General features: G+C 37.6%; 1 protein-coding gene and 1 long non-coding RNA gene across 4 annotated transcripts; one reads left to right on the forward strand and one right to left on the reverse strand.

Moving 5' to 3' along the window:
- Positions 1 to 143: 143 nt before the first annotated feature.
- On the reverse strand, positions 144 to 11,442 carry LOC114142086 (CD209 antigen-like protein E). 3 transcript variants are annotated; one of them, XM_028013156.1, is made up of 7 exons: positions 11,209 to 11,433; positions 6,500 to 6,580; positions 4,788 to 4,880; positions 4,540 to 4,713; positions 4,277 to 4,437; positions 2,243 to 2,361; positions 144 to 723 (listed from the first exon to the last, which is right to left on the reverse strand). In XM_028013156.1, the coding sequence occupies exons 1-7, from the start codon at positions 11,276 to 11,278 to the stop codon at positions 576 to 578; spliced, it is 846 nt and encodes a 281-aa protein (XP_027868957.1). In that variant the 5' UTR covers positions 11,279 to 11,433; the 3' UTR covers positions 144 to 575. The 3 variants fall into 3 exon arrangements, with proteins under 3 accessions (XP_027868957.1, XP_027868958.1, XP_027868959.1); XM_028013158.1 differs by lacking the exon at positions 144 to 723 and adding an exon at positions 1,396 to 2,172 and having other exon boundaries at positions 11,209 to 11,442; XM_028013157.1 differs by lacking the exon at positions 6,500 to 6,580 and having other exon boundaries at positions 11,209 to 11,432.
- Positions 11,443 to 12,884: 1,442 nt separating this feature from the next.
- On the forward strand, positions 12,885 to 14,176 carry LOC114142092 (uncharacterized). Its single transcript, XR_003594961.1, has 4 exons — positions 12,885 to 13,049; positions 13,263 to 13,450; positions 13,541 to 13,656; positions 14,010 to 14,176. It is a non-coding gene; the product is annotated as an uncharacterized LOC114142092 (long non-coding RNA).

The following is a 14,176-nucleotide window of genomic DNA, read 5'->3' on the forward strand; positions in this document are numbered from 1 at the left end:
TATTTGCAAAATCAGAAATTATTGCTATATTCTTGAATTATGGGCGAAGGGGCCAAACAAAATCATCCAGAGGGCCGCAAAAGGCCCCTGAGCCACAATTTGGACTTCCCTGCGTGAAACAATTATGAGGTAAATTCAGAAGCTTTTTAGAAAATGTAATTATTTATTTTATGAACATGAACAAAATGAGCAGCTAGACAAAAACTTAACATATTTTATCAGAAGATCTTCGTCAGAATGAAGATGAAATCCAGAAACTCAGCCAACGTTTAGCATCAGATATCCTGTTAGGATGGGACAACATGCAGAGCTAATGTAAAATACATCATCAGTGTCTGCAGGAAACAAGGGAGCTTCATCTTCTAGGTATAAATCATGTGCCTGGTTTAATATTTATACACAGAAATGGGATTTATGGTTAACAGAAGTAAATCCAGAGATCCTGTCTGAGGTGTTTCATCAGATCCTTTTAAATAACAACAATAATAACGACACTGAACACAAACCGGAAACACGGAAAGATTTTAACAGTTTCAGTTTTAAATAGTTATAAATATGGGTTCAGTTTTTGGATCCTAATCGGGTCGGATCAGGACTCTGGTCTCACAGATCCAGCGGTTCTTCATGTCGCAGCTGCTTTTGGCCCAGTTGGAGGAATGGTTGAGATGCGGGTTAATTAAACCACAGGAGAGCCGATTCACAGCTTTTTCTGTCGACCAGAAGCTGAAGAGTGAAAACACATAAAGTCACTTCGGTTCTGCTCCAACCTAAAACATTTCAACCAGCGGCTTGTTTTAGTAAGTTTGAACTGAAACCAATCAATTCAAGTGATTGATTGTTCTATTCATGATTTTCTGACTGATAAATTCTGCAGATTTTTCATTTAACCACTAAAGCCTTTTAATCCATGACTAGAAATAGATTAAAATGGAAATAATCAAACTATCAAATTCATTTTGTAAAGAAGAAAACAAACATTTTGTTGTAGGGATGCAACGATCCACTTTTTTGCTTGCAATATTGATATCTGAGGTTCAGTATCGGCTGATATCGATCCAATACACAAAGACGGCTGAATTAACTTAAAACTTTTAAAACACAAACATAAATTTATAGAATTAAAAATGTATTTGATAAGTGGAAATAAACAGAGAAACCAAAAAAAACAATGGGTTGTCTGTCTTGGTCAAACGTAAAAATAAACTGCAACAAACCTTCTTTCAAATGATTCAGAAAGTGCAACGAGGAATTATAAATATATTGTAAAATAATTTATAGAGCATGGTGTCGCTCACAGCTCAAAGCATAGAAATAGACTGAATAGATCTGCTTTTATAATCGGGAGCATTGTCACTTAAAACCAATCTAGAATTTTTTATTTGCACCTTTCATATCTTGTACAGTTTTGGCTAAATTGCTGCTCTGACTGTGATGTTCTTCCAGAAATAGTTTGTTTTTTAAGTCTGTAGTCTCCAGTTAAGCATTAAATTAGTTGAGGATTACTTCAGTAATTGATTAATAATTATTAATCTGATTGTTTCAGCCCTAAACAGTATTAATAATGTAGTTAAAACCATCAAGACACTAATGTAGTATTTGTTCCAGTTTATATTTTGGGTGTAAATGAACTGAAATCGATTGAAGTTGATTAATTTTCTCCATTCTGATTTAGAGTTTGGTGAAAATGTTCTTACCTTAATAACAAACAACAACACAGAGGAGCCAAATTATCCTAAAATTGTGCAGCTATTTCCAAAAAGTTTTAAACAACAATTTTCTTAAAGGTGGAAGGGTTAGGAAAAGGGTTAGAGGTTACAAGAAAGAAGAAGTTTGTCTGTATAAATGTAAATCAAACAGTCTTTAAAAATGTGTTCCTCATTAAAAATAGTTCAGCTTGATTTACAGAAACACTGGGAGGTAAAACTGTTCACATAAATTTGACTTAACTTTTTAATTTTATGTGAATTAAGTATGTTTGAAAAGAGGCCTTGCAGTGCGTGGTGAGACCACTTGGTGGCAGCACTGCTCCGTTTTGCAGTTTGTATTTTATTTGAGATGTTTGCGGTCCAGTGAAGCAGAAGGAGATGAGTGACGAAAGTGATTTCTTCACTGCAACCTTTCACCTCCTACTTGTGAAAACTACTGAGGGTATTTCTGGGGTTTCAGTGACTCCTGGAGATCAAAAGGTTGAGAGGAAATTACGAAATGCAAAAGTTTTTCTTGTGTTTGCGCTGGTGCTTACGTCACAGAGAGGTTCCTGCCGCCTGCCCACGTCCACGTGTCCTCCGTGTCTTTCTTCAACCCGATCCAGTAACCGTGCTTATTGTCGTTGTATTTTAATGTTTTGTTGTTTATGAATTCCTGCATTTGAAATGAAAATAAATAAAAAATCTTAAAAACAAAACAAAAAACGAACCTGTGTGCCGTTTGTAATGTTACACAGTAAAAGAATTAGCAGCAAAATCATATTTTCACCATATTATTCCCACATTTATACATTTCAGAGTTCCAAACTAAATATTTAATTCACAAATTAAACATTTATGTAGGAAGCTAAATATTTAGTTTCCAACAAAATGTTTTAGCTCCAAGATAAATATTTATTTTTAGCTCAATATTTAGATCCAAATTAAACATTTGCTTCGCTAGCTGAATATTTAGTTCAAAATTAAATGCCTTTTTCTAATTTAACATTTAATTTTCAAACTAAATATTTTCTAAACTAAATATGTAGCTCACACCTATTTATTTAGCATGATAGCTAAATATTTTGGGCTAAATATTATATATCTAATGTGTAAATACATCAGTTATATATTTTATAAAAAGTATATAATTAAACTAGATTAATATTTAGCTTAATTTTAAAACTAAATAGGTAGCTTGCTAAATATTTATGTCATTGCTAAATATTTAGGTCCAAGTGAGCTGGACAATAAATTAGCTGGTGTTAAGGAAAAATGATTAATTTTAATGCTTAATACAGTTAATCTACGACATGTGTAACAGTTATATTCAATACTCTTATTTGGAACAGGTTTCGTCTGAGATGCGGTAAGGAGCTGAATAAGCAGGCATCAGACAAGCAGGGCCCTTTTCCTCCCCCGCTGACAGACAGGGCAATAAAATTTACATTCCGATGGGGGAAGAGACTTTTTGGCGCCAGGGATCTTCCCGTATCAGACAGTGATGAGCACAAAGTGGTCCGCCCTTTTACTTAGACAAAAACCAGACACCTTTGCCGTAAATGAGGGGAGTTTCCAAGTTTCTCTGAGTCCCTACGGAGTTTCTAATAGGTCAAAGAACGGAACGCCTTGACTGCATATATTAAATAGGGAAACACCTCTTTAGTTTAAGATTCCGTGTTAGGAAAAAATCCAGAGAGAGAGAGAGAGAGCGGCCGCTATTTTTTGCCTTTTTTGTCTTTGTTTCGTGTTTGTTTGTCTTCCCCTTGTGTGTCTTTATTCTTATGAGAAAAATGCATATCTCTGTTCCTCTGCAGCTTTGTTGTCGATTGCTTTGTATGAGATTAAACTCTGTGATCTGTGACGTCAACACGCTTTGTTGTTGTTTCGTTTTAGCAGCACGCCGCCACTCGCCGAGGACTCGGAAGATTAAAGAGGAAAGAGCCAAACGTTTTGGCCAAAGCTAGCGTTAAATTATCCTCTTTTTTAATACTGGCTGATAAGCGGAAGTGGGATTTCAAAATAAAAGCTGAGTTTCTATGACTTAAAAAAACCGTGACTTGCAACAATTCAGTCCTGCAAGCAGCAGAGTTCATGTAGAGGTCAACACAACCAAGCTTTTAATTTGATATTCCACTTCCGCTTATCGGCAAACCAATTTGCATATTAGCTAAATATTTAGATTGAAACTTAAATATTTAGTTAGCAAAATAAATATTTAATTCAGAGTTAGATATTTAATTTGAAAACTAAATATTTAGCTCATGCTTAAACATTTTGTTTTGAACAAAACATTTAGCTTCCTCACTAAATATCTAATTTGAAAACTAAATATTTAGTTTAGCTTGTAAGTTTAATATTTAGTTTGGAAATCTTACATTTATAGATGTAGGAGTAACAGGATGAAAATATGACTTAGAAAAAAACTTTTGTTTTTCTCTGTGACAGGCTAAATAAACAAAAACATTGCTATCAAGTTTTTACTGTGTAACTTTACAAGCGACATCCCATAGAAATCCATTTGTTTTCACACCCTAAAAATGTAATAGTTAAAAAATGTTGGATGTGATTTTTATTGTTAAAATCTTTACCTGCTCCTCCTGGCTGTCGATCACCGCCAGCTTCGCATTTTCTTTCTCACAAAGCTCTTGGCTTTGCTCCCAGGTTTTCCAGTTGTAGCTGTACTCACCTTTTGTAAACAAGTAACAGTTTGACTGAAACATCGCCCAGTCGTTCGGGCAAGGCTTACACTCTGGAAAACAAACAAACAAAAAAAACTGATTAAAAACTTCAAATACTTAAAGGATGTAAAACATTTTGCAGTAATGGTTTATTAAAATGAGTATTTTCTAACGTTTCTGTGGGCAGCGATCAGCCGCAGGAAACGTGTCGTAATCCAGGATGACGTCTAGAGTCCAGTTGAGTCGGTTTCTCTCTGCTGTTCGTCTCTGTAAATCTGCACTCACCTCCTCCAGCTTCAGATTCTGCTCCGCTAAAACGTCCGACTGTCTCCTCTGCTCGTATGTGACTGCAGTCAAATGTTTAAAATGTTTTACCTGCTCAGGTAGACGCTCAGTCGTCCACAGAAACAGGCAGACTTACAGTAGACACTGAGGATGATGATGGCCAGGAGCAGGGTGAAGCAGATCATCCCCAAAAACAGCAGAGGGTGAAACTGAGCTCTCTTTTCATTTTCTATGAAAAACAGATAAATAAAGAATAAACATTTTTCTGTTTTAATACATAATACAAGTCTGAACTGGAAGTGATCCGCGCCATTTTGATAGGCAAGGCAAACAACGATTGAGACAACAAAAAGGAAGTATATTAACACTCTTGACCAATATGCAAGAGAATATCAACAAAAGGTTCTGCTGTCGGGATCGACCTGTATAAAATGGAGAATGGAAACATATTGACGATGTGGTTAATTGATAGAATTAAAATAATAACCTATAAAAACACTGATCATTATATTTAAGGAGGCCTCACTGAAGAGAGCGGTCAACATGAATGTTTTGAGTAAAGGAGCGGTTGCAGCCGGATTCAGCAGATAATCGCTCGGCAAGAAGTTCCTGAGCCCTTGGCATGAAAGATTGTGAAGCTGTATAACTTGTTTTTGTTTAATCGTACATGGACATGTGTTCCAGAAGTTATGCTGTGTAACTCTGAATCACGTTGCAGCTGCATGACCTATTTTCCTTAGAGAAGCAACGTGCATTGTGGGTAGGGCATTCCCTGTTTCGATAAAATGAGGGGCCTCGGCAGGACGTATTTTCAGAGCAGGAAGAGATTGTAACTGGAGAACGTCTCTGTCCGTTCTCCTCGCGAGTAAAAATAATTTAACTCTCTTGTCTTTTCCTTGTGTCTGAATTTGATGTTCTAGGTGCATAAACCTGACATTAATAGTGAACATGAAGACAATCAATGTTTCATCGCATTTCTAAAGGACGTACACACAGGTGGGTGGAACCCAAAACCTTTATTCAAGTACTACTTCAACATATCTTTATTCAAGTAAAAGTAAAAAGTATCTGTCCAAGAAATTACATAAGAGTAAAAAAGTATTTGGTAAAAACTCTACTTGAATACTGAAAAACTGATCAAATTATCAATCATTTAAAATTTTAAAATTACATCGTCAGTTGGAACAAATTCTGAGGTTTTAAGTATTTTAAGGACCAAAATGACAATAATTCATAAAATTCATATAAGTAACAAAAAATAACAAAATCAGGCAAAATATTTTTTTTTCCCAAATCAGTTAAAATTTTGACACTTTAACAAAAACTGGAGGTGTGTTTCTGTTTCTGCTGAATTTTTGGTTAAAACATGTTTGTTTTTTATTCAGTGGGTAAAAATCCAGAATTGTTTCTCAAGTAGAGCTACTTCATAATAACATTACTCACGTAAAAGTAAAAAGTACAGAGTAGTAAAAATACTCCTAAAAGTACATTTAAAAAAAAAAAAAAGTTGCTCAAGTAAAAGTAATTATTTACATTTGATGTAGGAACTCTTCGTGTGATAGGCTACATGCCCGTCTTAGCTAGCAGATAAAAGCTACATCAGCTAAGCTAATTTTGCCAGGCAGGCAGTAAGTATTACAGTAAAAATATCACAGATTTTTATCCTAGTATGATACAGAGGTGGGTAGAGTACTCAACAGTTGTAATGTACTTGTATTGTTTAGAACAGAGAGGCGAGAGCTAGCTCTAAACTTGTCTTGTTTATTGTTGTCATAGCAACCGCCTGCCAAAATGGCTGTCAGTTATGAAGTTCAGGTAAGTGTGACGTCACATGGGAACGTAGGTGACCTGTTATGATCAGATGTGTGTCCTGCGTCTTCTCCTCTGTCTTCACCTCATCATAAATTATTTCTTTGAGGCTCAATTTTTCTAAGAAAAAGAAAAAACAGAAAACAAAACAATAGTATATAAATGTGTGGCTTTTTTTTTTTTTTTTAAAGTTTTGCTTTTTTCTGTCATTTACATATTTTTTGTTCTCTAAAACCTAAAAATACCTAAACATTGTGTTTGTTTTAGGAATTAATGACAAATGTGAACAGTAAGTGGCGATAATAACATTTCAAACTTTAAAGGAAAAACATTCTGACTGTAGCTAAAGCTTTGCTGTAGTTCTGTTAAATTTCAGCCTTTCATTGAAAATCTCTTCCTAATGTCATTTGAGTCACTTCCATCCAATGTCTGTCCCCATTTACCGTTAAAGCCGCTAATTTTAAACACGAAAATAACATTTTTTGGGGGAAAGAAGGTCACAGATCAATGCATTCTAAAGGAAAACTTTCATTTCTTTTTCTTTCTGAATGATAAAGTATGAAAAAAATCAATAAATTAATAAATCAATGTAACTTAAAATGTCAGTTAAGAAGGCAGTGAGTGGGCAGAATCCAGATGTGATTAGAGAAAAAACTCCAGTTGTTGGAGCAGAAAGAGGAACTGCCATTTTTCATTCAGTCTTCTTCTGGAGGAAAACCTCACATGAATGGTGAGCCGTTTGTTTCTACGTTGCCATGGATACATGACGGTTTTAGGGGGCCAACACTTCTGCAAAAGTCTTGGTCAGAGCTGCGAAATGTGCAAAAAGGCAAATTTCTAAAATGATTTAGAGAAAGAATGCCAAAGCAGGAGAGAACGAGCCGATGGAACCAAATGGTTTCTGCACAACGGCGTATTACCACCATGATAGATATAAGTAGATAAAAAAGAATAAATTTCTGCCAAAAAACTGAAATTTTGAGATGAACCTCAGACGTTTTCTAAAAAACATAGAAATTTCTGAGCTCCAGAAATCTAACGTTCTAAAATTCAATAAAAAAAAATTCTATTGTGACATTAATTCAGAAATGTTCTTGAAAAATGTGGAAATTTCTCAGTTTCACAAATTAACAATTTCTGAGATTAATCTCAAAATTGTGACCTTCTCAAACTCAGAAATTTCCAAGTTTTTTCTAGAAATTTCTGAGATTAGTTTATTTTTTCTTTTAAATGTTCAACTTTTTTACTTAAGAAATATTCTTGTTTTGGTAGATTCTTTTTAGATTAATCTAAAACTTTCTGAGTTTTTTTGCAGAAATCTTTAATCTGCTGTGATCCTGATGCCGTTTTGTTTGACAGCGGCGGAGAGTCGCTCCTCTAAATCCGCTGGTATCGATCAGAGATCATCATGATTAATTACCGGCATCTGATGTTTCACCTGAAGTTCATTAAGTGATGAATGAATGAACTTCATTCATTATATTAACTGTTACTACGCAGAAAAATGCAAACATTTTGCTCCGTAGTTGTGAGGATTATATCAGGAGAAAATTAATTTTTTGTTTTCTTGTTCTGTGTTTGAACAATGTGTATTTCTGCTGTTCATGTTTCTGCAGAAATGAGAAGGAAATAAATGACTCAGTTGAAATTGATGTGTTTGTTCACTGAGCTGAGACTGGAGAGACAATTATAGCTCCCACTAAAACCAGTTGAGTTTTACTGGGAGGTGACCAGTAAACAGGGCCGTGCAGAGACCTATGGAGGGGCAGGGGCTCAAATTTTAAAAAGCGGCACATTGAACAAAAACTCCGTACAACAACACAGCAACAACCCGTATTAACCAAGAATCTAACTGGATCCTACTGGATCATCGCCATCATGCAGGAAATGCAAAGCAAATCTAGTCTCTATTTTCCCCAACAGGTAAAAAGTTTCTGTTTCTGCTGCTGACAGTCCTGGAGGGCTGAGCTGATCTGAGACTGTAGCTGTTAAACAGACCAGAGGAGAGAAGGTCAAAGGTCATGAAGTTATGAAATAAACAAAATTGCTGCCATTTTACTAATGAAGCCCTAATAATATCTATTTAACCTCTAGAACAACCTGGCTGCAGACTGATTTATAGATCAGAAACTCAAAGGGGTTAAAACTATATCATAGTTTGATGTTAAACCTCTAGATCTAGAATTATAAGGCTGGGATATCAAGGCAAAGAAAACTCAGTAGCTGCTGGTAGGGGCCATTCAGGGGCCCCCAGACATTCAGGGGCCTCCAGACACACAGGGGCCTCCAGACATTCAGGGGCCTCCAGACATTCAGGGGCCTCCAGACATTCAGGGGCCTCCAGACACTCAGGGGCCTCCAGACACTCAGGGGCCTCCAGACATTCAGGGGCCTCCAGACATTCAGGGGCCTCCAGACACTCAGGGGCCTCCAGACATTCAGGGGCCTCCAGACATTCAGGGGCCTCCAGACACTCAGGGGCCTCCAGACACTCAGGGACCTCCAGACACTCAGGGGCCTCCAGACACTCAAGGGCCTCCAGACACTCAGGGGCCTCCAGACACTCAAGGGCCTCCAGACACACAGGGGCCTCCAGACATTCAGGGGCCTCCAGACACTCAGGGGCCTCCAGACACTCAGGGACCTCCAGACACTCAGGGGCCTCCAGACATTCAAGGGCCTCCAGACATTCAGGGGCCTCCAGACATTCAAGGGCCTCCAGACATTCAGGGGCCTCCAGACATTCAGGGGCCCCTAGAAATGGTTTAATTGTAAAACAGACCATAGATCAAAACCTGTAGCATCATTTATAGAGAATAACACTGTTGTTAAATTTTGTTTAATGCATCAGCTGAGAAAAAATAAATTGTACATTTAGGATTTAATTAGGGGGCTGCACAGTGGCGCAGTTGGTAGCACTGTTGCCTTGCAGCAAGAAGGTCCTGGGTTCGATTCCCGGCCGGGGTCTTTCTGCATGGAGTTTGCATGTTCTCCCTGTGCATGCGTGGGTTCTCTCCGGGTACTCCGGCTTCCTCCCGCAGTCCAAAAACATGACTGTCAGGTCAATTGGTTTCTCTAAATTCTCCCTAGGTGTGAGTGTGTGTGTGAATGGTTGTTTGTCCTGTATGTCTCTGTGTTGCCCTGCGACAGACTGGCGACCTGTCCGGGGTGAACCCCGCCTCTCGCCCGGAACGTAGCTGGAGATGGGCACCAGCAACCCTCCCGACCCCATTAGGGACAAGGGTGAACAGGAAATGGATGGATGGATGGATGGATTTAATTAGGACGTTTACTTTGTAAAAATTTAAAGAATCATCTTGATAGTTTGATTGTTGTGTTACCATGGCTACAATATGGTGTCTTCTTTGTGTTTGAGTTGGGTTTGTTCACAAATACGTCACAGCAAATAACCAATAATCAGTGATTGATTTTAAACTCTGCCAATAAACCTGGTCTCCCTCACAGATTCACCTGATTGACATTTAAACATGTTAGTGATGCTGACGGTAAGCATCACAGGGGTAGAGGGTTCTGTCTAAGGCCCCATATTACCTTGGGCCGGCCCTGGAGGAACAGCTGCTGCGCATCTCTGGAATCTACCTGGAATCTACCTGGAATCTACCTGGAATCCCCCGGTGGCCCCTGTCAGCCCCCCGATGCTTGGAGACATTTTGGTTCATTTCATTGTGGCATGTTTGGCTTTTTGCTGCGGTTCTGATTATTGCTACAATATTTTCTCTAATGTTTATTTTGTGACTCTAATTGGGCCGAATCTTCCTTTAACAGTTGAGGTTCTGCAATAACTTCTGTTTACAGCCCAGAACCTCCAGCCCAGATCCCATCAGCAGCGGCTTTAACCCGCCTGGTAGAAACGTGAAGGTGAAGCAGAGCGAACAGAGAGCAGGTGGTACCAGGTGGTACCACCTGGTACCGGGTGGTACCGGGGCTTTGAGCTGCGTTGTCGCAGTGACAGTCGGTACCGTGTCTTATATCAGGATGTCTGATATAAAGACAGATATTCTTTCTATCTGTGGGTGGTTCCGACCCAGACTGCCTGTAGCGAACCGGGCTTTTAGCAGAATGATGAAGTTAAAGTCAGAAGTTTCTCTGCAGCATTTCTGAGTTTAGTGGTGAGGCGGGTTTTGTCCTGCTATTGCAGGACGATTATAAAATATAAATAGAAACAGTTTTTCTAACGCCAACATCAGACCTACGTTTTTATTCACAAACCAGTTAATGAAAATATTCTTGCCCATAATTAGACAGTTACAGGAACAGATCCTCCTCCTCTTCCTCACCATGGAGTCTGAACAACATGGAGGCTCTGAGAGTCATTATTAGCCTGAGGGCAGCCAGACTAGTTTATTTTACTACATTATTATATTTAGCTGAATATTATTGCTGAGGGGCTCAAACAGGCCTTCTGACATACAGATTAAAAATAAATAATAAAAAAAGAAAAACTCAAAAACAGCACTAGACGCATCAAGGATAAAAAGGGCAGGGGCTAAAGCCCCCTTTTGCCCCCCCTCTGCACGTGCCTGGCAGTAAATAATTATTTATGCCTTTTAATTAACAGAAGATATTTGTATGTGTTAATCCTAATTAAGAAACTTATTTGTAAAATTCAATAGATGATAAAATAGCAGTATTCGCTCTTAAACTGTTATTTTAAACTTTCGTCTCTGCTGTGTTGAATGAATATAAAACCGATCAAAATAAGCAAACCGGTAAAACGAAAACCTTACCTGAGTCGATCTGTGTGGAGACACCATTAGTCTTAAAAGTCACATTTGCATAATTCAGTTCTTCTTCCATGATTAAAAACCTGCAACCAGCAGAAAACCGTTTAATCTCCCAGAGAGTCGGACGAAGTTAAACCTCCACAGAAACGTTTCAACGTCATTCTGAGTGTTTTCAGGCTCTGAGTGGAGACAGGATGTTCACTTCTTCTTTTCAGACAAAGTTAAGAAACCAAAGAGAAATTTAGACTAAATGTTCATCAGAGAAAAACTGGGAGGGAAGAAACTGCTTCTGGTGACGCTGGCCTGAAAGCAACAAAATCAGCAAATTCTAGGGATGACATCAGAGGGAATAGTTAGTAGTTCTCTAAAGGGAACATTAAAAACTTTCATAATTTCAATCCAAACAAACATTTCCTAAAGTATTAAAGTCTTTTTTTTTTTTTTTTTTTTTTTTTTACCAAAAATGATTTTAAATAACTCATTTTCATTACCAAAACATGATCAAAGCAAAAATGTTTTTAGGAAGGAAACAATTTGAACTTTGCACACATTATTATAATTTTATTATTATTATTATCAGCTGCAGAAGAAAAAGGTCAGAGTTGAACATTTCCACTACAAGAAAGGATTTAGAAAATGTATTGGTTTAAGAGAAACAATGAAAAGGATTAAGTTTTTTCATGTATTTTATAATCATATAAATGCGTCTCAGCTCTACTGATTATTAAAAACATAAAACAGGAAACAAACGTAACAGGAAAACATCTGCTTGTAGGGTGGATCTGTTCCTAAAGATCTACGTCAGAATGTACTAAATCTGATTTCTTGCTGATTTCTAATTATATTGTGACAAAGGTAAAATATTGAACTTTTTAAATCAGCTTTCAGAGTTTTAAAATTGCATGAAAAGCTAGAAAATTTCTAAATAAATTTAAAATGGGCCTGCCAAAGTTTGTGTCGTTAGAATCCTTCATTCTGATGCTAAAGATTAGCTAAATGCTAACGCTAGCTTCAGCTAGCATGTGGTCGTACATTAGCTTACTGCATTCAGCATGCTAACTGTTGCTAGCAAATAAAAATGAGCTAAAATGCTTCTTTTAGCTGTAAGGTTGACATTAGCATGGGGCTATCAGTAGCATGTAGAGCTGTTAGCGTGTTATCATTAGCATCTTAGCCAAACTCTCCCACTAATGTGTTTTATTTGGGTTTTATTTGATAGATCAGTACAAAATAAGTCATGATGGTAAAAGGGAATTACCACCATTTGCCTTTAGAAGTAAATGATAAATAATATAAAATTTTAAATAACTGACTCTGGTGTTTTCCTCCAACTTCTGATTTTGTGAACTAACTAAATTTTTGAGCCGTAATTTGCAGACAGCTGAAGTGAACTGCTAATAAATAGATTCATAAACATGAAAATGAAAAATATATCTAGTTTTAGTTTCATAAACCCACAGCATAGTTCCAGTTAGTTTTAGTTTCTCCTCATTAATTACCGTTTCAGATAACAAAGTGTTTCTCCATTTCAGGTTTAGTAATTTTGTTAGTTTTAGTTATTTTTAGTTTTAGTTAACTATAATAACTTTGGCCTGAACCCGTTGAAGCTCCAGCTGAGTAAACTAAATCTCTGACATGTTTTCTGTTGGTTTATTCATAGTGAGCGCAGCCAGGACAGGAAGTGTACAGACAGGAAGTGAACCTCAGTGAGATGAAGATGAAGATGGAAATCCTGGAGAATCGGGCCGAGATTCTCCTCAGAGACAGAAACGACCTCAACTGGACGCTGGGAGTCATCCTGACCTTTGACCCGTTTCCAGTCAGAGATTTCTGTCGTGAAAACAGTGAGTACGTTTATACGGAGCTCAGATCGAGGTTAGTACAGCTAACTGAAACAAAAACTAATAAAATAACAAAAACTAACAAAATAAAAACTGAAATTGAGAACGTTTTTGTTTTCCGTAGCTGAAATAAATAAACTAGTTAATGGGGAAAACTGTAACTGGGATTGTGTGTGAAAACATGCAAACGGTTTTGGTTTGTGTTTTCCCAAGCAGAGTGCCAGCTGTGCAGGAGAGGCTGGACTCTGGTCCAGCACAGGTGTTACTAGTTTCATGAAGACGGCTGGTTTACCCGGCAGGAAGATCAGCAGTCATGCCGGGACCGCCATGCCGGACCGCCATGCCGGACCGCCATGCCGGGACCGGGACCAGACCTGGTTGTTATCGATAATCTGCAAGAACAGGTTCGCTTAACCACCAACGCTTCAGAAAACCAACCAAAACAAAACGGAGAAACGTCTCGTCCGATTGTTTCTGTGTTTTTAAACTCGTAGGAATTTATCAGTAATCGAACAGATTTCTACTTTGATCAAAATCACGGATACTGGCTGGGACTGAATCAGACTGGCGGCAGCTGTGTCTGGGTTGATGGACGTGTTGGTACTCTGGGGTAAGGAAGTGATTTTGATTTCACTTTCATCACATTTTATCAGGTTTGCACAGTAAAAAGTGATTCCATGTTTACAAAATTCCAACTTAAACAGTTAAAAAGAGTAAATATTGAAAAGTAAAAAAGGAATTATAATTAAAACTAAAAGTTTTAAATGTTAAAATGCTTTTCATACAAAGGAAATATAAAACCTGCTGCCACTGAGAGTAAAATGTTGCATAAAAATCTTCATTTTAGCCTCAAATTGAGAGTTTCTTTAAAATGAAGCAGAAATGCTGTGAGAAATGAAAATGTTTCTCATATTTTAGTCTAACTTGTGAATGTTCTGACATCCTGATGTTTCACTCTCTAAGGTTCTGGATGCAGAAAACATTTTTTTTTTCCTGGGAAAAATGCGCTGCTGGTTCCTAACAGGAATCCCACAACCAGCTGGGCCAAAGCAGACTCTGAATTTAAAACAGATTCATCTGTGAGGGAAAAGCTCTCACAAGGTCATAGCAGCTTCAACATATCAGGATTT

This window comes from Xiphophorus couchianus, chromosome 3 (genome assembly GCF_001444195.1).
Source record: "Xiphophorus couchianus chromosome 3, X_couchianus-1.0, whole genome shotgun sequence".
In the NCBI taxonomy this organism is placed as follows: domain Eukaryota; kingdom Metazoa; phylum Chordata; class Actinopteri; order Cyprinodontiformes; family Poeciliidae; genus Xiphophorus; species Xiphophorus couchianus.

Excerpts from the sequence above, each read along its gene's own strand:
- LOC114142086 (XM_028013156.1), bottom strand. The coding sequence starts at position 11,278 with ATGGAAGAAGAACTGAATTATGCAAATGTGACTTTTAAGACTAATGGT. Across the intron at positions 6,581-11,208 it reads CTCCACACAGATCGACTCAG|AAAAATTGAGCCTCAAAGAA; the intron begins GTAAGGTTTTCG and ends TCTTTTTCTTAG. Across the intron at positions 4,714-4,787 it reads CATCATCCTCAGTGTCTACT|TCACATACGAGCAGAGGAGA; the intron begins GTAAGTCTGCCT and ends ATTTGACTGCAG.